This window comes from Carcharodon carcharias, chromosome 1 (assembly GCF_017639515.1).
Source record: "Carcharodon carcharias isolate sCarCar2 chromosome 1, sCarCar2.pri, whole genome shotgun sequence".
NCBI lineage: Eukaryota > Metazoa > Chordata > Chondrichthyes > Lamniformes > Lamnidae > Carcharodon > Carcharodon carcharias.
Window position 1 is genome coordinate 178,252,734 of NC_054467.1, and position 26,936 is coordinate 178,279,669.

The 26,936-nt window shown below is 43.6% G+C and overlaps 1 protein-coding gene across 9 annotated transcripts in view; it reads right to left on the bottom strand.

Moving 5' to 3' along the window:
* The window catches only part of ddx4 (DEAD (Asp-Glu-Ala-Asp) box polypeptide 4), a 172,938-nt gene that overhangs the window by 40,674 nt on the left and 105,328 nt on the right, over nucleotides 1–26,936 (bottom strand). For all 9 annotated transcript variants that reach the window (XM_041193870.1, XM_041194199.1, XM_041194283.1 and 6 more), the window contains 8 exons: nucleotides 25,598–25,702; nucleotides 23,089–23,184; nucleotides 21,089–21,154; nucleotides 18,994–19,050; nucleotides 13,841–13,879; nucleotides 7,229–7,371; nucleotides 4,832–4,984; nucleotides 3,929–4,083 (listed from right to left, as the gene is read on the bottom strand). In XM_041193870.1, coding sequence (XP_041049804.1) covers nucleotides 3,929–4,083; nucleotides 4,832–4,984; nucleotides 7,229–7,371; nucleotides 13,841–13,879; nucleotides 18,994–19,050; nucleotides 21,089–21,154; nucleotides 23,089–23,184; nucleotides 25,598–25,702 — 814 coding nt within the window. The remainder of the gene's footprint in view (nucleotides 1–3,928; nucleotides 4,084–4,831; nucleotides 4,985–7,228; nucleotides 7,372–13,840; nucleotides 13,880–18,993; nucleotides 19,051–21,088; nucleotides 21,155–23,088; nucleotides 23,185–25,597; nucleotides 25,703–26,936) is intronic.

Here is a 26,936-nt window from a genome sequence, read left to right on the forward strand (position 1 = left end):
AGGACTACATCAACCACAAGGGATTCCACTCTCAATGTGCAGCTTGTATGCGACCACCAGAAATGCATCCTGCAGGTGTGCATATGGTTTCCAGGGAGTGTGCACGACGCCTACATCCTCATTTTGTCACAGGTCCCTGGAGTCTTCCAGGGTCCACAAAAACTGCAGTGCTGGCTCCTTGGGGACAAGGGCTACCCGTAGAGGCCGTGGCTGATGACACCCGTGTGGTGGTCTCAGGTTACAGCAGAGCGACAGTGTAATGAGGTTCATGCTGCAGCTCGCAACTTGTTGGAGCAGGCCATCTGAAGATGAGGTCCCGGTGCCTGGATCGGTCTGGTGGAGCCCTGCAAAAGGGTCCGCAGAGGGTGTCACACAGATTCGTGTGCTGCGCCCTTCACAATTTGGTGCTCCAAATGAGACACAAGCTGGCTGAGGAGGGGATGGAGGAGCTGCACATCTCCTCCAATGAGGAGGACACCAATGGGGTGAGGGTGAGGAGGTCCTCACAGGCCACAATGATGGGGTTGGGGCCCTCACACTGGCTAGATGAGGCAGTTGCGCTTGGGAGGCCCTCATAGCTACCAGATCTGTGGAGGATTATGATGACATGCAGTGAGCTACTCCACAGATCCTCAGAGTGCATTTGTGAAAGTCTGACTCCAGTCAATACTCTCAGAGAATGCTCCTGTCATGAAGATGCAGTGGAGGCCCTAATAGTTGCTCGATTGCAAGAGGATGACAGTGACATGGTGTTTGGACACTCCATAAATCTTCACATAGCCTCTGAAAATGCCTGATTCCTGTCTGGCCAATGGCAACTCGCTTGCATTCTGTGATCAGGGTCATATCATAGAGATGCAGCCAAGAGACTTTAGAAACAGCTGATGCTTTGTCCGCCTTCAGCACTTAAGCCCTTCAGTGGTCACAGATGCTGAAGAGATGGTGGCAAGCCCCTCCTTTAAAAAGGTGCTGTGAGCACATCAAGAGAATAGAGAACTCTGTGGCGCCTGCCCGCTACAGTCTGGCAGCAATGATAAGCACCGCCGAGGTGCAGGCAATAGTAACTTTTCTAGGGAGTGTGTGGCTGGACCATCACTGTAGAGTGAAGGCTGCACAGAGTACAAGGAAGAGGCCCTAGACTGAGGCACCTGCCTTTATCTTGTGCAGAAAGGTTTCACATCTGAGTGACAAGAACATTACTCATCAGAATAGGGAGCAAAAAGCAGGGAGACATTCTTGGGAGTTTATTGACAATAATGAACACTGTGTACAAGCAAATAACATCCTTGCAAAGGCTGTGCAACTAATTCTTATCTTTCCTAACCCTGCCGCTACATCTTGGTGCTCCCTGGACATCCACAGCAGGAGGTGGAGACAGCTTGCGAAGCCCTGTCTATGATGATTTTGGCGGGCATCCTCTGGAGGGCCAATACTTGGAGGGCCCCGGACTGCTTTCGGGATCCTGTTGTGTGGCAGTAGCACCCTCCTCGGCCTGTGAATCTGCAGCTAAGGTCACAGGGAGAGTGGAGTTGGATGAGCCAGTCACTCCTGAAGTCACCTGTGTAGATGGTCCCAGAGTGTGCACCTGCTGATCCTATCCCCTATGGGTGCCCATGGGCCCCTGGCTGACTCCTTGAGGGGTAGGGGCAGCAGGAGTGAGACCGAGCTGCCCCGCACCCCTCTCACATACACACTGTTGTAGGCCAACTATGGAGTCAGCGATGCAATTGAGCCCACGCGGCAATGCTGGAGTGACGTCCTGGATCAAGGTCTCCATGGCAGCCGCCATCCTACCAGTGTTGATATCGGTGCTTTGGCATGCCAGTGCTATCACCTCAGCCTGAAGGCAGATGGCCTCCTCTATCGTGCCTTGCAATCTGAGGAGTGCAGCAGACATCCCTTCCTGGTGTTCCCGAGCTTGCCTTTGCAGCTCCAGCAACTGTGACATGACCAAGTCCAGAGGCTCATCATTTGACCCAGACTCAGCAAATTTCTGGATACCAGCAGTCCTCCGAATGCCAGGGACCTGGAAGTCCTTGCCTCCACCTGCTGTGAATCAGACAGTGCGATGTGCTCACCAGGTTGTGATCCGGTGTCTATTCTGAAGCTAGGTCCCACTGAGGTGTGTCTCTGCGCTGGTGGAGGATGTGGGCAAGCGCTGTGAAGGAACTTCGAGGAGGCTGCGTTCAGATTCCCCTTCGGGAAGGCCTTGGGTTATGTACTCGGTCTGCTGCTTGGCAGATGTGCCTGTGAAAGCAAGGAGTGATAATTAGTGCATGGCAGTGGCCTGTGAAAGAGGGCACAACACTCACGGCATGGTTGTCAGATGGATGTTGCACTGCTGAATTCTCACTTGGTACAGCAGTGCCAACCTCACCGTCAGCACTGGACCGGTCCCGGTCATTGGCAGCCAGCTGGATTGCTGTGTTTTCAAAATCCACAAAGACCTTGATTTTGGGCATTCCGCCACCGGTCTGGGACCGCTCTCTCTCTCTTGTTCTGTGCCAGCTTGTCCTGCATGGATAGAGATGGAGAAAGCGTAAACAGGACGCCTGCCAGGCCAGATGATAAATGTGCCTGGCCTGTGCGGGTGGTGAGTCGTCCCATAGACGGGCTGAGGACAATGGAGGTGTAGGTGAAAGCGTTTCTGGTGATGTTCATTGAACTGGAAGTGAGTGAGGGCCCTGTGGATGTGTGCTGGGTTCAAGAGTGTGGGAGTCGAGTGTGATGAAAACAGTGGCTTACCCTGGCAGAACAGAGGTGATCATTCATCCTCTTGCAGCTGTCGTCTTCTGAAGGGCGTTGGTGCTGACCGCCACTGCCTCCCAAGCCGGACTGGTCACGTTGCTGCCCATCCTACAGCCAAAGCAGGGTAGAGGACATCCTGGTGGACCTCCACTGCATCCAGCAGTCGCTCGAGGGACCCGTCATTAAATGGGAGGGGGGAGGGGGGGGGGTGCTGTGGTCTTTTTCCCTTTGCTAGCCATATCTCCCAAGCAACGGTGGTGAGCTGACAGTGATTAGTGGTGTGCTGGCAGTTGCCTTTTAAACATGGCGGCTGGCATGCTGCAATGGCAGACTGATGGCAGGAGGGCAAATGAGAGCCCACCCGCCATGGAAACGCCATGTTTCCCGGGAATGCAAAATAATGAGGGGGGTTTGGGGCAATACAGTGTGAAAACCTGCCATTGCCAGGTAGGATGCCATTTTGTCTACCCACTACTGCATTTAGTGGAAATTTGGGAAAATTCTACCCATTGTGCTCTACTGTCAGGGAGGGTGTGGAGGTCCCAAGTCTACCTCAGCCAGAATGCGAACTGAACCCACACTATTGCCGTTATTCTGAATCACACCCGAGCCATCCAGCCAACAGAGCTGACCAGCCCCATGTTCTTTTTGTATCGTTCCATTAACACATAAACAATCCTCTTTTAAAACATTCATTCTTGAGATGTGGCATTGATGAGGCCTGGACCTGCTGTCCACTACTAGATGCCTACATGGACCATTGAAGTCAGTGTGGTGCAAGTGTCCCAAAATGCTGTTAGGTTGGGAGTTCCAGAATTATTAACCAGTGACAATGAAAGAATGGTGACACATGCCCAAGCCAGAACAGAGAGATTTTCGCAAGTGTCCCCATACACTAACAGCCTTCTGGACGGCGATTTGGAGTTTGAGAGGCGTTGATCTTAAAATCATTGCACCTACTGGCTTCCTCTTTGATTAGTACATAGTTTTGCTTCCCCTTCTCCCTTGTTCTCATTCTCCAATGATGTTAACATTCTTGTTTATCTTTTTAGTGCTCAGTTCTAATGAAAAAGATGTACACCTAAAATTTTAATCTCCTGTTTAGAAATATTCACTCAACATTTGTGTATTTTTGTCAGAAATCCAAGTCCTTGTACAAATTTCTGTTTTATTTGCTTACCCATAAGAAAATTTCCTAGCTTCCAGATATATTTGATTGATCAGTTCGCGTGTTGGAGCTACAATGACTACTTCCGGTTCTTGCAGTTCCTTAAATCGACTTGATGCTGCATTCCCCCTCAGTAGCATTTCTATTATTGGCAACAGGAACGCAGCCTGTGACAATTACGTACAAAAAATATAGTCATTGATTGATCGTAACTACCGCATAAAAGGGCGACAACATGCCTCAGCATCTCAGGTGAAGTAGGGGGAGCAAATAGCTCAGGTTCTTATAATCCAGTAACTCTGACTTGACAGTGAACATGCATCAAGCAAGGACATTTACCATGGGATCATGCATGGAAAAAGAGTGAACTGAATAAAGGTAATCAGAAAACTGTCTTTAGGACAGAGAATGAGGCAAGATGATTAGCAATTTAAAAAAAACACTACAAGCTTTCTCTGTTAATTTATGTTGCTGCCTTAAAAGTAAGATACATCACAGACAACGTTCCCCCTGAAGTGCACAGTATGCAGGTGCAAAGTAATCTGGCAGGTACCATGTCAGCTGTCTGCAAGTTACCCTGTTAATAACAACAAGTGAACACGGGTGCTAAAGAAATTTTAAAAGTTACTGCACATTGAAATGCACAGGCCACACACAAAAACAAGGCACTAATCATATGGTAGCAATCACTGCCCAGGAAGCTATTGTTTGTGCACTAGCATAGGTAATATGCATCAGAAATAAAGATCAGGACTAGAACTGTTGGCTATTTCACTCTTTGCTAATACAAGGATGCCTAAATGTAATTACAAGCAAGCAAGTAATTTATAGCATCATTACCAACACATTAAGGGTTGACAGTAAGACAGATTGAGTCGACTGGTTTCATACAGTTTTACTGCTTCTACCACTCACTGTTTTTCCAGAGCCAGTTTGGGCACAAGCCATCAAGTCCCGCCCAGAAAGCACAATTGGAATTCCATGTTTCTGAACTGGTGTAGGTTTCAGATATCCTGCCTTATTTACATTCTTGTTCAAAATTTCACACAGGTGAGCTTCGTCAAATGACTAGAAGAAAAAAATGACAAGCTTTAGTAATTAGTCTAAAACAGTTTGATTGCTTGAGAATTTTTTTGAGCTCCATTCTAAAGTGGGGGCTTTAGGCAGCAATTAAGAAACTTCTGACTACAAATATAAAAAAAGGAAACAAATTTTTGATCTACGGTTTCCAAATACTTATTTTTTTGTGGAGCAAGGAAGGCCGACTTTTTAAAAACGGAAAGAGCTTTTAAGTATGGTCACAAAAAAAATGTGAAGAGAAGCCTGGTTTTATACATTAAAATACTGTTCCAGGCCAGAGAGGTGGGCTTTAATAATAAAAAAAAGCATATATTTTCTTGCATTCATTAGTTGCTTCCACCTGTGCTTATCATTTCTCCTTTCTCCACCCTTATTAATCCAACCACTGCGGCAGAACCAATGCAGAGATTTCAGCACAAGACACCAAAACCCTTGAGCAACCTAAGCAGCCTACACCAGAAAACATCAACCCGATTCAGCTTCAGTTTCAATCCAACCAAAATTAAGATCTTATTTTGACTTCCATGTTAGCATCAAAGTAACATACGGTATTCCCGAATTCCTCTTTAACATGTGTAGGGATGGACAGGAAAGATTTCAATTTTGTCCCTATGAACATTGTACAATCAAAACAATGTTCAGGGTAAATTATAATTTGGGTTATAATGTGACATGCAAGAAGAAATAAATAGTGTACTTCCAGTATGGTCTTCCTTAGAATGAACTTTAAGCTGTACAGGTAATAATTGACAGGATGGGGAAACACATGCACAACTGTCCCTTAAATTAACAACCTCAAATTATATGCACTGGGTTTTCTTCCCCAACCTGATCACTCAATTCTCATCTTTCTCAGTTCTTTTATGGAAGATCAAGTGAGGATTTACATACAAAACTATTTGATTTACTGTAACACTGCCCCTGAACAAAAATAAATAAATTTGCCTTCCTGCAACTGTCACTCCACTTGTGACCCATTCCCTCCCTTCTCCTTTAAGAGAGAGAGACGGAGACGGGCGGGTGCAAGCGTGAGCGAGCGAGCGGGAGGGCAGGCGAGGCGGGCGCGAGCGAGCGGGAGGGTGCGAGCGAGAGGGGAGGCAGAGATGAAGAATCCTGCGGTGCATAAAGATTTGGGTGTCCTGGTACATGACTCAGGGGGAAAAAAAAACTTAGTAGTGCCTGTGCAGCAAGTGATTAGGAAGGCAAATGAAATGTTGCCACTTATATTCCATTCCCCCTGCAATAAAAGTAGGGAGTCTTGCTTTTCTTGTACAGGGTATAGGTGAGGCCCCATCTAGAGTACTATGTACAGTTTTGGTCTCCTTAAAAAGGAAGAACACAAGTGTGTTAGAAGTTCAAAGATGGTTCACTCAACCTGGGATTTGAGGGGGGGGGGGGGTAGTAGTTATCTTACAAGAAACGACTGGACAGGTTTGGCTTGTATCCATTGGAGTTTCAAAAATTGAGAGATGATCTTATTGAAAAATGCAAGATCCTAAGCAAACTTGACAGGGTTGCATGTTTCCCCATGTGGGAGAGACTAGAACCAGGGGACATAGTTTTAAAATAAGGGGTCTCCCATTTAAGAAGAAAAGACAACAATTTTTCTCACTAACTCTTCCCCAGAGAGCAGTGGAGGCAGAGTTAATGAATATTTTAAAGCAGTGGTAGATAGATTCTTGACTAACAAAGGAATCAACCATTAGACAGAAATGTGGAGTTGAAGATCACGTCAGCCATGACCTTATCAAAGTCTAGATAGTGAGTGTGCTGGTGCAGCAGGCTCAAGGGGCTCCTAATTCCTATGTTCATATGTAAGTTCACAGACAAGAACTTGTTCAGACTCAACTGTAAAACGTGTCATAATCTAAAAAGCCTGCAGCACTCACCATCCAGACTTGCACATTGCAAGAGATACCAGAAGACTACAGCATGGCACAAAAGCAAAATATTTATTTCTTGCAAATACAAACATTTTGCATATATTCACACAAACAACTCACTGCCCAGTTTGAACACAATCCCTGAGAAAAATTAGAAAAACCATAACACAATGTTCAAGTTTATACACATCTGAACTGACAGAACCTTTGGGTCTAAGCTTCTTGTGGAAAAATCAAACTTCCTAATGGAGGAGCAGCATCATTTATCAGGGTAATGTATACACGATTTGCAAATGTAGCATATCCGCCCCCGCAATTCATAGAATTCAATAAAATTTCAAATACCAACCAGTATTGCAGGCGGAACATTGAATCCAGAAACATCCACAAGAATTTCATCATATTTATCGAAGTTAATACCAGTCTGATAACGAGCAAAGATGGCATTTTCATCTTCAGGTGGTGGCGGTGGAACATAAGTCACTTTGGGGCCTTTGAAGAGATACATGAATTAGATTTATACAATTCAAGTCTCAACATCGATTATAAGCAAGAGTGGAACACTACTTAGGCAGAGAGTCTTTTTCTTTTGGATATGGTCTTTAAAAACTAAATACTTATGCATAATAAAAACCATTTAGAGACATCAATATAGCAAAGTGAAGCGCTGAGGGCTTGCAGCCATTTACCAGAACAGCAAGTTTCCCTAAACAGTTATCAGGAGGAGTGCAGAAAAGGGAAAGGCAAGTTGCCATAATCTTCTTGCATTCTATCTGAAAGGAACAGGAGGCTATCTGCTGCCTTCACAGCTGACGATGGAAATGGGGCCTGAATAAGAGATTCTTCCTCCTCCCTTCCACATTAAAAAAATAGTTGAACAGGAATGAGCTGTGTATATGACTTAATATTTGAAAAGCAAATGCCATTTAATAATACTTAGGCATGGCTCCATATATTAAGGCATCAAAGATAAATATTAGCAACATGAAATTTAAAGAAAACTGAAAATGTACAGCAGGCAATCGTTATCCTTCGTATGTGCTGATATTGAAACTGGCCGTTTGCCAAGCCAGATATTCAAGCCAAAATTTCCAGCGTAACAACATGCACAGCTGGTAGGCTATCTGCAGGTTTATTTTGAAAAGCAGTATTCATTGCTGTCCACAGTCTGGTTAGGAGCTCTGCAGTTGCATGATGGGGCTGCTTTAGCCTTCCGTTTGTGGAGAAGGTGGCAATATCTACCATGACCAGTTCAGAGGTGGTTGACAGTTGCCCAATGTTTGCATGGAAGGTTTAATCTTTCAGATTGTACTGTGGGGCCCTCTGTGCAGAATCCATTTGGCATGTTGCAATTCTTCCACATATTGTGCCATCAGTCAAAATTGAAGGAAGATTGTTGAGTGAGTTGTCCAAAAATGGCCTCCTAGATTGGACTCAGGTTGGTGGTAGATTAGCCAAGTCTGTCCAGATAGTTAGGTCTCGGTTGAGGCAGTAAGTATGTTCTCTGGAGACTGCACATTTGTGGTAATACATCTAAGAACGACCTTGATCTTCCTCGACAGACAAACGAGAAAAATCTACAATACGGTATGGAATGTAGACCAGAAGCCTTTCTGATCCCTAGTTTAGCTAAGTTAACTAAAAACAGAAAAGAGTGTGTAAAAGTTTAAGGTAGCTAGTCAGAGTGCCAAAAAAGCAAAAATCATTGTTCCAGAAGTATTGAAACAATGTGGTTCACCATTTACTTCAACAATTCAGGAATCAAGTGTGCTATTTCAAAATTTGATGACACCAAATTAGTTTCTTTTTTATTCACTCTTGGGAGATGGGTGTCACGAACCCATCCCTGCTGCTCACGAGGTGGTGGTGGTGAGCTGCCTTCTTGAATTTACTGCGGTGAAGGTACTTCCATGGTGTTGTTGGGTAGGAAGTTGCAGGATTTTGACCCAGTGGCAACAAAGGAATGGCAATATAGTTCCAAAAATCAGGATGGTGTGTGACTTAGAGTGGAACTTGCAGGTGATCTATGGTACCTCCTGCCCTTGACTTTCTAGATGGTCACGGTCATGGATTGGGGAATGGGAAGCGCAAGGGGGTGAAGTAGTCAAAAAAGCCTTTGAGGGTTGCTACAGTGCATCTTGTACATAGTGCACATGAAGCAATAGTGCTCTGCTGATGAAGGGAGTGAATGTTTAGGGCTGGAAAATGAAGTGCCAATTGAAAGAGTTACTTGATCCTGGATGGTGTCAAGCTTCTTCAGTGTTCTTAGAGCTGCAGTCATCCAGGAAACGGGAGAGTTTTTCATCACACTCCTCACTTCTGCTTTGGAGGTTGTGGCCAGACAGGCTTTGAGGAGTCAAGAGTTGATCAATCAAGGAGTGGGGAAAAAAGGGGAAGTCTGGTAGCCATCCCCATTCGATCGTGACAAATATCTATCAATGGTTATGTTGCAGTCAAGACTCATTTTTAAAAATACTAACTTCCCGTTTGATCCAAACATTTCTTAAGGTTAAAATTTCCTTCCCTCCTCCGTACATGCCTGAATGGGGAAGGGGCAGCAGAGGGAACTGGTGGGTGGGGGGGCAGGAGGAGAGTGAGGGCGAGAGCAAGAGCGGACAAAAAAAACCTAAAAGCCAAGTGTTGTGGTTAACTTCTACAGGTATAGAATTGAACAGCAGAAAAGTTGTGTTAGCTTGTGTGGAACCTTGGTTATAACACATTTGTACTGCCTGTGGTTTTGGTCTCCATTTTGTAACAAAAAAGGATAAAAAAGGTACTAGAGAAGTTCCAAGAAAGAGAGCTAGTAGGATGATACCAGAACTGAGCACTTACACCTAACAGGAAATATTGACAGGCTGGGGTCTTTTCTCCAGAAAGACTGAGGGTTGACCTGACGGAGGTCTTCAAGATTAGAAAGGGTTCAACAGAGACTGCATAGAGGCGTTTTCACCTGCGGGGGTATATCAGAACGATCAATAAAAGACAGGTAATAACCTCTTTAGCCAGAGTGTGGTTAGAATTTGGAAATTATCAGAAGTCCCAAGACATCACTGCAGCAGTTCATCCTAGCAGTGTCCTAGGCCCAATCATTTTCAGCTACTTCATCAAGGAGCTTCCCTCCACCAAAAGGTCAGAAGTGGGGATGTTTGCTGATGATTGCACAATGTTAGTGCTATTCGTAACTCCTCACTGAAGCAGTCTGTGCCAATATGCAGCAAGGCATGGGTAGCATTCAGGTTTGGGCTCAGAAGTGGCAAGTAATATTCCCACCACACATAACATTAAATGGCACTACCATCACTGAACCCCCACTATCAGCATCCTGGGCATTACCATTGACCAGAAACAGAACTGGACCAGCCAAATAAATACTGTGGCCACAATAATAGGCAAGAAGCTGGGAATTCTGAGGCAAATTACTCACCTTCTGACTCCCCTCCCCATAGCCAACTGATCTGGCCTACATATGACTCCAGCAATGTGGAAGACTCTTAAATGCCCTCTAAAATGGCCCTCAATGGCACAGCTGTAAAAAACCACTACTAAGTCACAAAAAAGGAATGGAACCAGATGGACTACCAGGCATCAACATCGACCCTGCAAAGTCCTCCTTACTAACATCTGGGGGCTAGTGCCGAAATTGGGAGAGCAGTCTCTCAGACTAGTCAATCAACAGTTTGACAGTCATCCTCACAGAATCATACCTTAAGATAATGTTCCAGACACCACCATCACCAATTCTGGGCACATCCTGTCCCACCGGCAGGACAGACCCAGCAGAGGTGGCTGCACAGTCAGGAGGGAGTTGCCATGGGAGTCCTCAACATTGACTCCGGACCCCAAAAGTCTCAGGGCATCAGGTCAAACGTGAGCAAAGGAACCTCCTTGATTACCATGTACCACCTCCATCAGCTAATCAATCAGTGCTCCTCCATGTTGAACATCACTTCAGAGGAAGCATTGAGGGTGGCAAGGGTGCAGAATGTACTCTGGGTGGGTTCTTCAATGCCCATCACCAAGAGTGGCTTGGAAGCACCATTATTGACTGAGCCCTCAAGGACATAACTGCTAGACTGAGTCTGCACAGGTGGTGAGGGAACCAAGAGGGAAAAACGTACTTGACCTCATCCTCACCAACCTGCCTGCATCTGTCCATGACTGTGCGGTGGTTACTCCTACCGATACTGTCGTTGTGGAGACCAAGTCTCACCTTCACATTGAGGGCACTCTCCATCGTGTTGTGGGGCACTACCACTGTGCTAAATGAGATCAATTTCGAACAGATCTTGCAACTCAACGTTAGGCATCCATGAGGCGCTGTGGGCCAACGGCAGCAACAGAGTTGCACTCGAACACAATCTGCAACCTCATAGCCTGGCATATCACCCATTCTACCATTACCATCAAGCCAGGGGATCAACCCTGATTCAATGAAAAGTGCAGGAGGGCATGCCAGGACCAGCAGCAGACATACCTAAAAATGAGGTGTTAACCTGGTGAAGCTATCATAGGACTACTTGCGTGCCAAACAGCATAAGCAGCAAATGATAGACAGAGCTAGGCAATCTCACAACCAACAGATCAGACCCAAGCTCTGCAGTTCTGCCACATCCAGTTGTGAATGCTGGTGGACAATTAAACAACTCACTGGAGAAGGAGGCTCCACAATTATCCACATCCTCAATGATGGAGGAGCCCAGCATATCAGTGCAAAAGAGAAGGTGGAAGCATTTGCTACAATCTTCAGCCAGGTGTGCCAAGTAGAGGATCCATCTTGACCTCCTCCGGGGGGTCCCCAGCATCACAGATGACAGTCTTCAGCCAATTTGATTCACTCCACGCAATATCAAGAAATGATTAAAGGCACTGGATAGTACAAAAGGTTATGGGCACAGAGAATTTTCCGGCAATAGTACTGAAGACTTGTGTTCCAGAACTTGCCCCTAGCCAAGCTGCTCCAGTACGGCTACAACACTGACATCTACCCAGCCATGTGGAAAATTGCCTAGGTATGTCCTGCACACAAAAAGGACAAATCCAACATAGCCAATTACCACCCCTCAGTCTACTTTCGATCATCAGTAAAGCAATGGGAGGAGTCATCAACACTGATATCAAGTGGCACTTGCTTAGCAATAACCTGCTCACTAATGCCCAGTTTGGATTCCGCTAGGGCCACTCAGCTCCTGACCTAATTACATCTTTGGTCCAAACTTGGACAAAAGAGCTGAACTCCCGAGGTGAGGAGAGAGTGACTGCCCTTGATGTCAAGGCCGCATCTGACAGAGTGTGACATCAAGGAGCACTAACAAAACTGGAGTCAATGGGAATCAGGTGGAAAACTCTCCGCTGATTGGAGTCATATCTAGCACAAAGGAAGATGGTTGTAATTGTTTGATATCAATCATCTCAGTTCCAGGACATCACTGCAGGAGTTCCTCAGGGTAGTGTCCTCCGCCCGACCATCTTCAGCTGCTTCAATAACCTTCCTTCCATTATAAAGGTCAGAAGCAGGGATGTTTGCTGATGATTGCACAATGTTCAGTACCATTTGCAACTCCTCAAACTGAGGAGTCCAAATGCAGCAAGACCTGGACAATATCCTGGCTTGGGCTGCCAAGAAGCAAGTAACATTCACATCACACAAATGTCAGCAATGACCATCTCCAACAAGAGAGAATCCAAACATTGGCCCTTGATGTTCAATGGCATTACTATCACTGAATCCCCCACTATCAACATCCTGGGAGGTTAGTATTGACCATAAAGTGAAATGGACCAGCCATATAAATACTGTGGCTATAAGAGCAGGTCAAATGCTAGGAATCGTGCAACAAGTAACTCACCTGCTGCTCCCCAAAGCCTGTCTACCATCTAGAAGGCATGAGTCAGGAGTGTGATGGAATACTCCCCATTTGCCTGGATGAGTTCTCCCAACCCCACATAGGCAGATATGAAAAATGGTCACTTCCAAAAAGTTCCTACTTCGCAAGTAAGTTGGTTGAAGCCCAATGCCAGTAGCCCTAGCTCAAAGAATGAACTGGGGAGATTCCATCTTCACATAAATAGCCTATGGTACAATTCATGAAAAAAAAAAGGGTCGTAGACCACTTTCCTCTCTCAATTATATCTGCCAGGAACAAGTTAACTGGTTACGCATTACTCAGTTTTTTGCATGATCTTGGAGTCTTTACTTAACTAACAATGTACTTCTAAATAACTAATTCTCCATTAACCTCTCAGATGTGATAAGGAGCTATATAAATGCAACACTTTAGCATTTTTGCATGTCAACTGTTAGAAAGTATTCTGAATCAAGTATGGGTATCAGTAACTGGTTACTTACAAAACATCCTTGATATTTTAAGTATATCCTTAGGATCAAGATGCATATTGATTCAAGATATCAAAAACATACCATTTCCACAGTATCAGCATCAATTTGGATTACAAAAGAAAAAGGAAACTTGCTTCTAACGCATCGGAGCACAATAAGGACCAGAATTTGAGAGATAGTTTTGTTAACCTATTCTCCCTTAGATCCAGGTTTTAAAGAGATGCCTCCTGATCCACTGTACTAAAATCACATTAGTAACATACAAAACAACTTTTATCATTTACCAGTTGCATTTGGCACTAGCACAAAATACTGAACATTATTCAACTGTCCCTGCAGGATCAAATAGCTTGACACAATTTCAGCATTAAAGTTCCACGCCACAAAAATAAATTCTGCCTGTTGAGTAATGGATCAACATGAAGGCGTTCTACATTTCGCAGCAGGAGAAGCAATCTCGAGCAGCACTATCCTATTGTGGGTAAAATGCCGTAAATGTTGCACCAAATGTGCCAAAATGAAAATATGAACATGCAAGTAAGGAAAATGAACTCTACTTTAAAAAAATCAACCTAAATAAAACACAGCTTGAGTACAAGTTCCCTTTGAAAGCTTGACTCTTACCTTGGTTTTTGTCACCTTCATCACTAGAATTCCAACGACCTTAAAAAAACATACAACTTATATTAACTGTGGTTGAGAGAGGATTTGAGGGGGGGTGGGTGGTGATAGGCAGTGCTAAGGTGATTCCACAACCAACAGATCAGCTGTACAAAATGGAGAGGCCGAAATAGGCTAGGCAGGAAGGACTTATTTCCCCTAGCTAAGGAGTTAATTACCATGCTGCATAGACTCAAGGTGATTTGTAGAAGGATTAGAGGGGACATGGAGGAAATACTTTTTCACCCAGAGGGTGAGGGTAGCTGGAATTCACTGCCTAAGTTAGTGGTGGAGGCTGAAACACTAAACTTATTTAAATTGAAAAGGTACCTAGAACTGCATCTGAAATGCTGTAACCAGCAAGGCTATGGACCAGGTGCTGGAAAGTGGGATTAAAGTGAGTGGCCAGTTTCTTTTTTCTCTTTTGGTCAGCATAGGCACGATGGGCTGAATGGCCTCCTTCTGTACTATAAAGGTTCCATGGATCAGATCCAAACTTTGCAGTTCTGCAGCCTCCAGTCATGAATCATGGTGGCAATTAAACGACTTACTGGATAAGGCTCCACAAATATCCCCATCCTCAATGATGGAGCCCAGCACATAAGTGCAAAAGGCTGAAATATTTGCAACAATCTTCAGCCAGAAGTGCCATGTGGGTGAGCCATCTCAGCCTCCTCCGGAGGTCCCCAGCATCACAGACGCCAGTTTTCAGCCAATTCGATTCACTCCACATGATATCAAGAAATGGCTGAAGGCTCTGGATACTGCAAAGGCTATGGGCACTGACAATATTCCAGCAATAGTACTAAAGACTTGTGCTCCAGAACTTGCCGTTGTCCCAATACAGCTACAACACTGGCATCTACCCAGCTGTGTGGAAAATTGCCCATGTGCATCCTGTAAACAAAAAGCAGGACAAATCCAAACCGGCCAATTACTGCCCCATCAGTCAACTCTCCATCATCAGTAAAGTGACAGAAAGGGTCATCAACAGTGCTATCAAGTGGCACTTGCTTAGCAATAACCTGCTCACTGACGCACAGTTTTGGTTCCATCAGGGCCACTCAGCTTCTGACCTCATTACAGCCCTGACTGAAACATGGACAAAAGAGCTGAACTCACGGGTGAGGTGGAGAGTAACTGCCCTTGACATCAAGACCGCATTTGACTGAGTGTGGCATCAAGGAGCCCTAGCAAAACTGAAGCCAATGGGAATCAAGGGAAAACTTTCCACTGGTTGGAGTCACACTTAGTGCAAAAGGAAGATGGTTATGGTTGTTGGAGGTCAGTCATCTTAGCTCCAGAACATCACTGCAGGAGTTCCTCAGGGTAGTGTCCTAGGCACAACCAGCTTCAGCTGCTTCATCAATGACCTTCCCTCCATCATAAGGTCAGAAGTGGGTGTGTTCACAGATGATTGCACAATGTTCAGCACCATTTGCGACTCCTCAGACACTGAAGCAGTCCACGTCCTAATGCAGCAAGACCTGGGCAATGTCCAGGCTTGGATTGACAAGTGGCAAGTAATATTCACACCACACAAGTGACAGGCAATGAGTGCCTCTAACAAGAGAAAACCTAACCATCGCCCCTTGACATTCAATGGCATTACCATCACTTAATTCCCCACTAACAGTCTGGGGGTTACGACTGACCGAAACTGAACTGGACTAACCACATAAATACTGTGGCTACAAGAGCAGGTCAGAGGCTAGGAATCTTGTGACAAGTAACTCACCTCTGGGCTCCGCAAAGCCTGTTCATCGTCTACAAGGGACAAATCAGGAGTGTGATGGAATACTCACCATTTGCCTGGATGAATGCAGCTCCAACAACACTTGACACCATCCAGGACAAAGCAGTCCACTTGATTGGCATCCCTTCCAAACAAAGACATTTACTCCCTCCACCATGAATCAACAGTAGCAGCAGTGTGTACCATCTACAAGACGCACAGCAGAAACTCACCAAGGCTCATTAGACAGCACCTTCCAAACACATGACCGCTACCACCCAGAAGGACAAGGGCAGTGGACACGTGGGAACACCAGCACCTGCAAGTTCCCCTCCGAGTCACCCACCATCCTGAGTTGGAACGATATTGTCATTCCTTCAACGTCACTGGGTCAAAATCCTGAAACTCCCCACGCAACAGCAATATGGGAGTACCTACACTACAGACTGCAGTGGTTGAAGGCAGCTCACCACCACTTTCAAGGGCAATTAGGGATGGGCAATAAATGCTGGCCTAGTCAGCGACACCCACATACCGCAAAATAAATAGAGAGAGAAGGGGGGTGGGTGGGGGAGGAGGAGGATGACAAGAGAATAAGAGGGAAGAAGGGATGTTATAACACAAGTCACACCTTAATTTAATTAATTCAATAGAAATGAATGTTTCCGCAAACACTTAGCCTTAACGCTTGTGCATAGCTAAAATATTTTAACCAACTAGAAAACAGGCCATCCTAGACTGGGTATTGTGTAATGAGAAAGGAATAATTGGCAATCTAGTTGTGCGAGGCCCCTTGGGGATGAGCAACCATAATATGATAGAATTCTTCATCAAGATGAAGAGTGACATTGTTGATTCTGAGACTTGGGTCCTAAATCTTAATAAAAGGAAACTGCAATGGCATGAGGCACGAGTTGGTTATGACAGATTGGGAAATGTTACTTAAAGGGATGACGGTGGATAGGCAATGGCAAACATTCAAAGAGCATATGGGAGAACTGCAACAATTGTTTATTCTTGCCTGGCACAAAAGTAAAACAAGAAAAGTGGCCAAACCATGGCTTACAAGGGAAATTAAATATAGTATTAGATCCAAGGAAGAGGCATACAAATTGGCCAGAAAAAACAATAGACCTGAGGATTGGGAGCATTTTAGAATTCAGCAAAGGAGGACCAAGGGGTTGATTAAGAAGGGGAAATTAGAGTACCGAGAGTAAGCTTGCGGGGAACGTAAAAACTGACTGTAAAAGTTTCTATAGCTATGTGAAGAGAAAAAGATTGGTGAAGACAAATGTAGGTCCCTTACAGTCAGAAACAGGAGAATTTATAATGGGGAACAAAGAAATGGCTGATCAATACATACTTTCGTTTTGTCTTCACAAAGGAGGACACTAATAACATGCCAGAAATGTTGGGGAACACAGGGTTTAGTAAGAAGGAGGAACTGAAAGAAATCAGTATTAGTTGGGAAATGGTGTTGGAGAAATTGATGGGATTGAAGGCTGATAAATCCCCAGGACCTGATAATCTACATCCCAGAGTACTTAAGGAAGTGGCCCTAGAAATAGTGGATGCATTGGTGGTCATCTTCTGAGATCCTATAGACTCTGGAACAGTTCCTACAGATTGGAGGGTAATGTAATCCCATTATTTAAAAAAAGGGAGGTAGAGAGAAAACAGGGAATTATAGACCAGTCAGCCTGACGTTGGTAGTGGGGAAAATTCTAGAGGCCATTATAAAAGATTTAATAGCTGAGCACATGGAAGACAGTGGCAGATTCGAACAGAGTCAGCATGGATTTACAAAAGGGAAATCATGCTTGACAAATCTACTGGAATTTTTCGAGAATGTAGCTAGTAGAGTTGATGAGGGGGAGTCAGTGGACGTGGTTTGTTTGGACTTTCAGAAGGCTTTTAACAAAGTCCCACATAAGGGATTAGTGTGTAAAATTAAAGCACATGGGATTGGGGATAGTGTATTGAGATGGATAGAAAACTGGTTGGCAGACAGGAAACAGAGTAGGAATAAATGGGTCTTTTTCCGAATGGCAGGCAGTGACTCATGGGATACTGCAGGGATCGGTGCTGGGATCCCAGCTATTCACAATATATATTAATGATTTGGATGAGGGAACTAAATGTAATATATAAAAATTTGCAGATGACACAAAGCTGGGTGGGAGGGTGAGCTGTGAGGATTATGCAGAGATGCTTCAGTGTAATTTGGACAAGCTGAATGAGTGGGCAAATGCATGTCAGATACAGTATAATGTGGATAAATGTGAGGTTATCCACTTTGGTAGTAAAAACAGGAAGGCAGATTATTATCTGAATGGCTATAAATTGAGAGCAGGCAATGTCCAACGAGACCTAGGTGTCCTCGTACACCAGTCAGTGAAGGTAAGCATGCAGGTGCAGCAGGCGGTAAAGAAGGCAAATGGTATGTTGGCCTTCATAGCGAGAGGATTCGAGCACAGGAGCAGGAATGTCTTGCTGCAATTATACAGGGCCTTGGTGAGACCACACCTATTGTGCGCGGTTTTGGTCTCTTTATCTAAGGATGTTCTTGCTATAGAGGGAGTGCAGCGAAGGTTTACCAGACTGATTCCTGGGATGGCGGGACTGACATACGAGGAGAGTTTGAGTCGGTTAGGATTATATTCGCTGGAGTTCAGAGGAATGAGGGAGGGATCTCATAGAAACCTATAAAATTCTAACAGGACTAGACAGGGTAGATGCAGGAAGGATGTTCCCAATGGTCGGGGAGTCCAGAACCAGGGGTCACAGTCTGAGAACACAGCGTATTTAGGACTGAGATGAGGAGAAATTTCTTCACCCAGGGAGAGTGGAGTGGCCTGTGGAATTCGCTACCACAGAAAGTAGTTGAGGCCAAAACATTGTATGCTTTCAAGGAGTTAGATATAGCTCTTGGTGCAAAAGGGATCAAAGGGTATGTGGAGAAAGTGGGAGCAGGCTACTGAGTTGAATGATCAGATATAATCATAATGAATGGCAGAGCAGGCTCGAAGGACCGAATGGCCTACTCCTTCTCCTATTTTCTATGTTAGCTGTGATTCTTTCCCATTTCCTAGTGAGCAAACAAAATAAAAAAGGAATTTTTGAAGCCTCTTTGAAATCATTGATTTTTGTAAGAATCACCGGGAAGCTGTGTTACTGGAACACGGAACGTTCTGCTCTAGGCTGTGGCCATGATTTAAAAAAAAAACAGGGTAAATATTTCTAACAGAGGAAAGCATGAGGCTAGGGGAGAAATTGAGTCAGTGAGAGTAGTTTTAGCCAGCTCTACAACAGAGCCAAAGATATGGATCTATTGGCTACCTTCTGTGCTGTAAAAGTCTATGCTTATAAATGAAGATGTCACCTGTCAATCTAGAAGTAGATCCAGAAAAGGGCTCTTCATTTCTACCTCGGTAACCACCTGCAATTGAAAATTTCAAAGGATGAATTTCAAATACTGAAACTAGGTAAATACAGTATTAAAATAATTTAACTGTAAACCATAACCAGAACCTTTGAAGTGTCATCATCAACCTGCAACGTTATCTCTTTCTCCACAGATGCTGCCTGATGTGCTGAGTATTTCCAGCACTTTGTTGTTATAGATTTCGCACATCTGCAGTGTTTTATTTTAGTAATCTTACACAGAAATTGCCTTTTATAGCATTGCTTCAGGCGATGAACGACATCTCAGTGCAGGGTCTAGGTGACAGAAGTGGTGTTCGATGGCACAAAATTTAACCCTCACGTGAAAGACTGGGGCCACATCATAGTAGCTGGCATCATCCATAATATGCATCGTCTCCTTGTGCAATTTTCTCATCCTGAATAAGTCCATTATCATATTCTGCTTTCCACTCAATGTCACCATTAGCACCTCCTTTAGCCAGCACCACCACTATTAACAACCCTTTGACCTTTCGTTTTATGACAACTTTCACAATCTCTCCTTTGCCTCCACCTATTGCTGGCCTTCTATCCAGCTTCACCTGCTCTGCCCCCACTTAAACAGTAAATATTTCACCAATTTCTACTTCCCTTCAGCTCTGAAGAAGTCTTACGGACTCGAAACATTAACTCTGTCTTTCTCTCCACAGATGCTGCTGGGTTTTTCCAGCATTTTTTGTTTTTACTTCATCAATATTAGCCATGTTATTTTTGCTTTCTTATCCCACTTCTCATTTCTTTCAAAGCCCTGCAAGAATCAGTTTTTCTTTTCAGAATTCTAGAAATCAGGAATCCAGGAATGCCCTGTCACGCTTGAGACTGGCTTTCGAGTTCTCAATTTCTTCAAACTGTTAAAACAGCCACTTGCTTACACATCGACAAATCATACGCTTGTTTTGTTGAGCCATCAGCAAAATTGACTTCCTCACCCACACCAACAGGTAGAAGCCAGATGAAACCAATTCTTAGACAAGTTAACCACCAAATAGAAGTGACAACCTCAGATTCAAAAAGATGATAAGTAGCATTAAAGTGGGATTTTGGGCAACAACACCTGCATATATGCAGGGATTGCAATAAATGAAGTGTAAATGGTAGTATGAGGGGAGGGGGAGGGGTGAAGAGAAAGAATGGGGAAAACAGAGCTTCAGAAATAGTTGTTAAAATTGAACTGCAATTAAGCAAATTGCAAATAAACAGGCATGTGTATTTCAAACTAATTAAAGCTTTGACTAAAAATGGCAGTACAGCGCACTGTTATGTCAATATATTGCCTGTTATGTCAATATATTGCCACAGGAGGTACTTAACATCTGTCATTTGTTTGGCAAGCTTCATATTCTTCATTTCTCCCAACAGGTGGCAGTTCATTCTGGAGTACAGTTCAGAGTTGGTGTCGTATTTCAGTCCCTTGCCCAAATGGTCTCCATGCAAGACTTGCCATTTGATCAGATGCTGCTTTTGTTGGGTTGATCATCATACGAACATACTAATTAGGGGGACTTGGCTCCTCAAGCCTGCTCCGCAATTCAATAAGATCATGGCTGATCTGATTGTAACCTGACCTCCACATTCTCACCTACTCCCATTAACCTTTCACACACCCCCCTCCTTACTTAAGAATCTATCCAGCTCTGCCTCAAAAACATTAAAAGACTGCTTCCACCAACATAATCTGACATCCAGTTGATTTTGCATCCAGTCCAACCCAAGAACAAAGGCCAACTGTAGTACTTCACTGATCAGCTGCAATTAGCAAAATCAGCCCAGATCAGGTATGAGTATTTACCCATAAAGACTGACCTACAAGGGGAATGGAGTGGGGGAAGAGAGAGAAAGTTTGTACACAGCCCAATATGGTCCCATGGGCACTCACCCTGTTTTACAAAATCCAATCCAAGCTCTTGGAGCTAATTGCTCACAATTATGAAGTAGGGCATAAAACACTGGGCTGAGGAAGAGGGAGGGAAATGTGATCAGGCTACAAACAATAAAGATGCTCAACATCTCACCTCTTGTTACAAGTGCAGACCGAAAGCCTGCTCTTCCACGACTAAGACCAAATCCGCCACTATCACCTAAAAAACACAAAAGAATGATTAGTTTACAATGAAATGTAACAAATCTCCAATACAATAGTGACTTAAAACAATAACCACAGTAGCACTAATCAATACAAATGCAGGATATCCCAGGTTTGCCACCATGTCAGTGCAGGACTACCTGATGTCTGTTGAGACTTCCCATTTCACTTCAATTCTCGTAATCAAGGCAGGGAGGTAACAGGTTCTTACTTCCAATTGCTATAGAGGGTTTCCTTATTGTGGGAACGAAGGAAAGAGACAGGGGTGCTTGTGTGCACCCCAATAGTTAAGTAAAACACTAAAACATGTGCACTTCTCTCCTCTAAACCACATCATTCCTGGTTTTATTTCTCCCTTTGTCAAGATCCAGATTCAAACTGAGGACTGGGGTCCAATGAGCAATCTAAATCATTTCCAGGAGCAATCACATTTGCCAGCAAGCTATTGGACTGTGGTGGCAGTGCAATGGGGGTGGGTGCACAGACGGAGGAGAGAGAGGAAAAGATAACATGCAATCCCAAGTGTTGTCAAGCTTATTTTCAGGTAGATATTACTGGATAGTAACAGGAGCAGGAACTCGCTTATTAGTACCACCTTGCCCAAGATTTAACTTTTTGTCGTTAGCCTTTGCTCAGTGTGCCACTTTTGCCTGCGTCAGTAGGTCATGGGTTCAAATCCCAATCCTGTGATATGAACATAATCTAGGGCAATACCAAGGGAGTGCTGCACTGTTAAGAGGGGTTATCTTTCAGATAAGGTGTTAAAGCAAAACTGCACCTTGTCCCTCAAGTGAGCGTAAAAAAATCCATTACACAATTCGAAAGATCAGTGAGTTCTCCCAATATTTATCCCTCAAACAACATGCATTAAAAAAATTATCCATGCATTTATCTTATTAATGATCATGGGGCCTTACAGAGCACAAATTTGTGTAATGTGGGGAAACTCAGCAACAAACAATAACACATGTATTTAAATGACTTCAGAATATCCTACAGTTGTGAAAAGTGCTACGTGAATGCAATGTCTTTCTTTCACAATAGTAAATACACTGTCATGTTAAGTCATACAGTCCAGGGATCAAAACTAGCACCCAGTTCAGATTTATAAAATTTACCATCATGAAGCTACACATAGTCATAAAGAACTGATGTAATTCTACAAGCAATTTGTTCACAAAACAGGGTCCACTATATCCTTCTTCTAGAAAAGGGCAATGACCTGTGCATGGAATACTGTTCCTGAGGTATGGGGAACCCTTGGCACCTCAGATATTATCAGCCTTCATAGAAAAGACTGCATCCACATGCTACAAAATAACAGACATCACAACCCACAGCTTCCTCACCCAAATGCCTTCACACACACTTTTCAGGCAGAGACAGTGGACAAATGAGGAACAGGAAACTTGCCCCAAAACCAGAGGTGAACTGCAGCATCTCAACAATCAGCAATTACGCCAGAGAAGGCAATCAATGATGCACTGTACTGACAAATAGGTAATGCAGAAATTCTCATCATGACTCAGTTCTAGTATGGACAATGCAATTTCCAACCAAGCCATTGGGGGAAGCCCTTAACAATGAAAATCTATCTACTGCAAAACAGAATATATTCGACTTGGTTTTAATATGAAAGTCTCATTGAAAATGACATATTTTGCCAATGAAGCTTCAAAGTGTAAACCAATTTTCCAAGACAGATTTAGTACTTGAACTAGGTGTCAAAACTGCCTGGATTTAGGGAGTAAGGAGTGTGCACTGGGCAACAGAAACCTGTCTGATAGTTACGGATTTCTCAGTGTCTTCAATTGGAGATTGAAAACTTGATGATGACGATTTAAGTGTGTGGACATCAAGCACCCAGTTAACCATAATGAAAATCTTTATTTCAGAACATATAAAACGTAAAGTTTAAAATATTCTCACCTGATTGACCACAAAATCCTCCTCTTCCACCAGGGCCACCTCTGCCCACAGGGCTACCTCTACCAAAAGGAGCATCTCCACTTGCTTTTGCAGCAACTTGAGAAAAGAAAGTTCACATTTGGGAGATCTGACTTTAAATTATCTTTAACATTTGGTTCTATATCGGATTTTAACTTAGGAAAATAAAACACTTTCAAAATATTCTACTGACTCAAAAGGCAAACAGGGAAAATAATGCTTTTCAACAGAGAAAGGTTATCAGGTAGAATGGCAGAGAGGTGGAGTAAAAAGAAAATAGAAGAAGATGTGGATAAACAAATACACCTAGGGTTCAAATACATAATTTCTTGGAAGTGGAAGTGCAAAAGCAAATCGCATTTAATGTTTTATAAATGTGGGATATAATCCCGGAGGAAAAAAGGTAATAAATTTGTGTACAAAGGTTGACCCACAGTGTATTACAAAGTGTTTGCAGCCCTAAAAAGGCAATTTGACCCAAGGTCTATTTCAGTGTTTATGTTCCAATGAGCCTCCACCCACACTTCACCTAACCTCATTAACACACCCTTTTATTCTTTTCTTCTCAACAGTCATCTACTTTTCTCTTAAATGTATCCACGCTATTCACCTCAACTGCTCCTTGTGGTGGTACATTCCATATTCTCTCCAGTCTCCAGATGAAGAATTTTCTCTTGAATTCCCTATTGTATTTATGCCCCTTAGTTCTGGCCTTGCCATAAGTGAAACGCCTTCTCTATATCTCCCCAGTTAAACCCTTTCATAAATCTGGAAGATGTCTCATCAGGTCACTCCTCAGCCTTTTCTTAAGGCACCCAGCCCGTTAGGTAGAAGCTCAGTTCGATAAAACTAGGTCATTCCAGTAAATCCTTTTTGCACCTGATAGTGCTTCCATATCCTTTTTATAATACAGACCAGAACTGTTCACAATATTCTGAGGATGGTCTAACCAAGGTTCTACAAGGGTTTAGCATAACTTCTGTTTTGCAATCTATCCCTTTTACTTATTTTTTTCTTTTTTTAAAAAACTTGCTTTATTAATCTGCATCACTACCTAAAATTATTTCTGTACCTACTCATCCAAATCGTTATTGACCAGAAGCTGAACTGGACTAGCCATATAAATACAGTGGCTACAAGAGATCAGAGGCTTGGAATCCTGTGACAAGTAACTCACCTCGTGACTCCCCAAACCCTGTCCATCATCTACAACACACAAGTCAGGAGAATGATGAAATACTCCCCACTTGCCTGGACGAGCGCAGCGCCAACACCATTCGAGAAGCAGCCCACTTGATCGGCACGCCCTTCAACAAATATTCACTCCTCCAACACCACAAACACACATTGGCAACAGTGTACACCATCTACAAGATGCACTGCAAGAACTCACCAAGGCACGTTAGACAGCACCTTCCAAACCCACGACCACTACCATCTAGAAGGACAAGGGCAGCAAACACACAGGAACACCACCACCACCTGCAAGTTCCCCTTCAATCCACTCACCATCCTGACTTGGAAATATATTGCTGTTCCTTCACTGTTGCCAGGTCAAAATCCTGAAACTTCCTCCCTAACAGCACTGTGGGTGTACCTACATCACAGGGGCTGCAACAGTTCAAGAAGGCAACTCACCACAACCATCTCAAGGGCAAGTAGGGATGAGCAAAAAAAATCTGGCCTAGCCAGCGACACCCACATCCCATAAATGAATGGAAAAAAAATTATTCCTCTATCCCATTTAGTTATTTATTTTCCAAGAGGTGAGTGACCTTCCTACCAAAATGCCCTACCTCAGTTATCTATACCAAAGTTCATTTATCATACACACATGCAGCTAGTTTCCTCCCCCATCCCCACCCCCTTTCTGTTTCCCCCTTTTTTTTTTCCAATAAATTATAAAGATTTTCCTTTTCCCACCTATTTCCATTATTAAAAAAACCACTAGAGCTATACCTTGAGTGCCCTACCATCCATTCTTAATTAGCACATTTGTTTAGATAATATCACCAACTTTAACTTTAACACCTATGTGTTCTATTGTACTATTGTCGTTGACATCTTTTGATGATCTGCTTCTATCACTGCTTGTTTGTCCCTACAACCACACCAACCCCCTCCACCTCTCTGTCTCTCTATCTCTCCGCCCCCCACACACACACCTTAAACCAGCTTATATTTCAGCTCTTTCCTGGACTCGAACTCAAGTTCTGTCGAAGGGTCATGAGGACTCGAAACGTCAACTCTTTTCTTCTCCGCCGATGCTGCCAGACCTGCTGAGTTTTTCCAGGTAATTCTGTTTTTGTTTTGTTACTAATGTCTTCCTGTACTTGATCACACTCCTCCCCTTCATTAACTATGCCAACACCCCACCCAACCCCGAGTTTGGTGTCACCTGAAAATCCTGCAACTTTGTGCAATCCACTGTGATGGGAAATGGTACCAAAAGGCTACAAGTGAACAGACGTGCATTTCCCCCAACTCTTACCATTCTGTGCACTAACTCTTGGAAATCCAGCACGATCACCTCTGCCGAACCCACATCTTCTTCCACCTCTGCCGTCAAATTCGTTTTCGTTCATAGTGGCCGTTTCTGCAAAACCAGGGAACTGCATTAAAGTAATGTTACAAACAAAAATGAGCAAAGCACTGTTAAAACCTAAATCTAGCATTTACATTTCTGAGTGCAGAGTAAAACAAAGTCATAATGACAAAAAAGTTATGAAATGTAACAGCAATATTGGCCATGTGGAAAGAAAGTAATTACTGTAACAAAAAAATTATTTCTTTAAAGGAGAACATATTTCTCCCTTCCAGTCACATGATCAAGTATTTCATTATGCAGCCATTTAAGTGCCCCTTCCCATCTTAACATAGATTTCAGAACACCAACTGTAATATTTGGTTTTGCAAAAGTTTCAAAGAGCTAATCTTGCAGTACCTTTGTTACTTTTGTTACAGGCTACTTTTATATTGCTATATTTTAGCTTGGATTCCAGATGACCATCAATACCAAACTTTGGTATCCCAAATTAAAACAAGGCCAATATGAAAGCAGCAACAAAATGGCAGAATGCCGACTAATATCCACAACCTGCCTGAGAGTAACACACCAAGATGAAATTATAAGTGCGCATTAGCGTGCAGCTCCCAACAGAGCCAGGAGCAAGACTAGAGTTTACTTTCCAGATTTGCAAGGATACCAGATGATCAGTTCCAGTCTTACTGGCAACTGAACTCAAACAAATCTTGAGTTGCTTTCTACTACACAAGATGTGCATATTGTTGAGGCATCAGCATTAATACTCCATTCGTAGCAACTACAAATCACAGCCAAAGGGGTGATGCATTCATTGCATTGCAACCCTTTACACATCCCTAGTAGCTAATTTCATGAAGGATGAATCCCTTCCCAAATTACTTTGTTCTGAAACAGTTGGTGCTGAGACTTCTGGGATTTCACCCAAGCTTCAGTACTTCACCATCAAGTCATGACACCCAGCATTTGTGAACCAGTCAAGAGTGAAGGAGGTCTCAGCCAAACACAACCCTACTCTCAATCTAGAGACATTTCTCAAGCAAGAGTTGCTTGATAGTGATCAGCAGCAAGGTTTTCCTACAGGTTGAGATCAGCTGATTCAATGTAGAGATGTTGGCATTGGCTCCAGAAACTCATGAAAACATTACAGCAATAGAATTCCCTTTACAACCTACACCACAGGGGGCTGGCTATTGTTCTATTTTCTATGCTGTTCCTACTAAAACAATCAAAATGAATATAATCTCTGCTCCTTCCTTAAAATTGTGCATCTTTCTTTGCTTCAAAT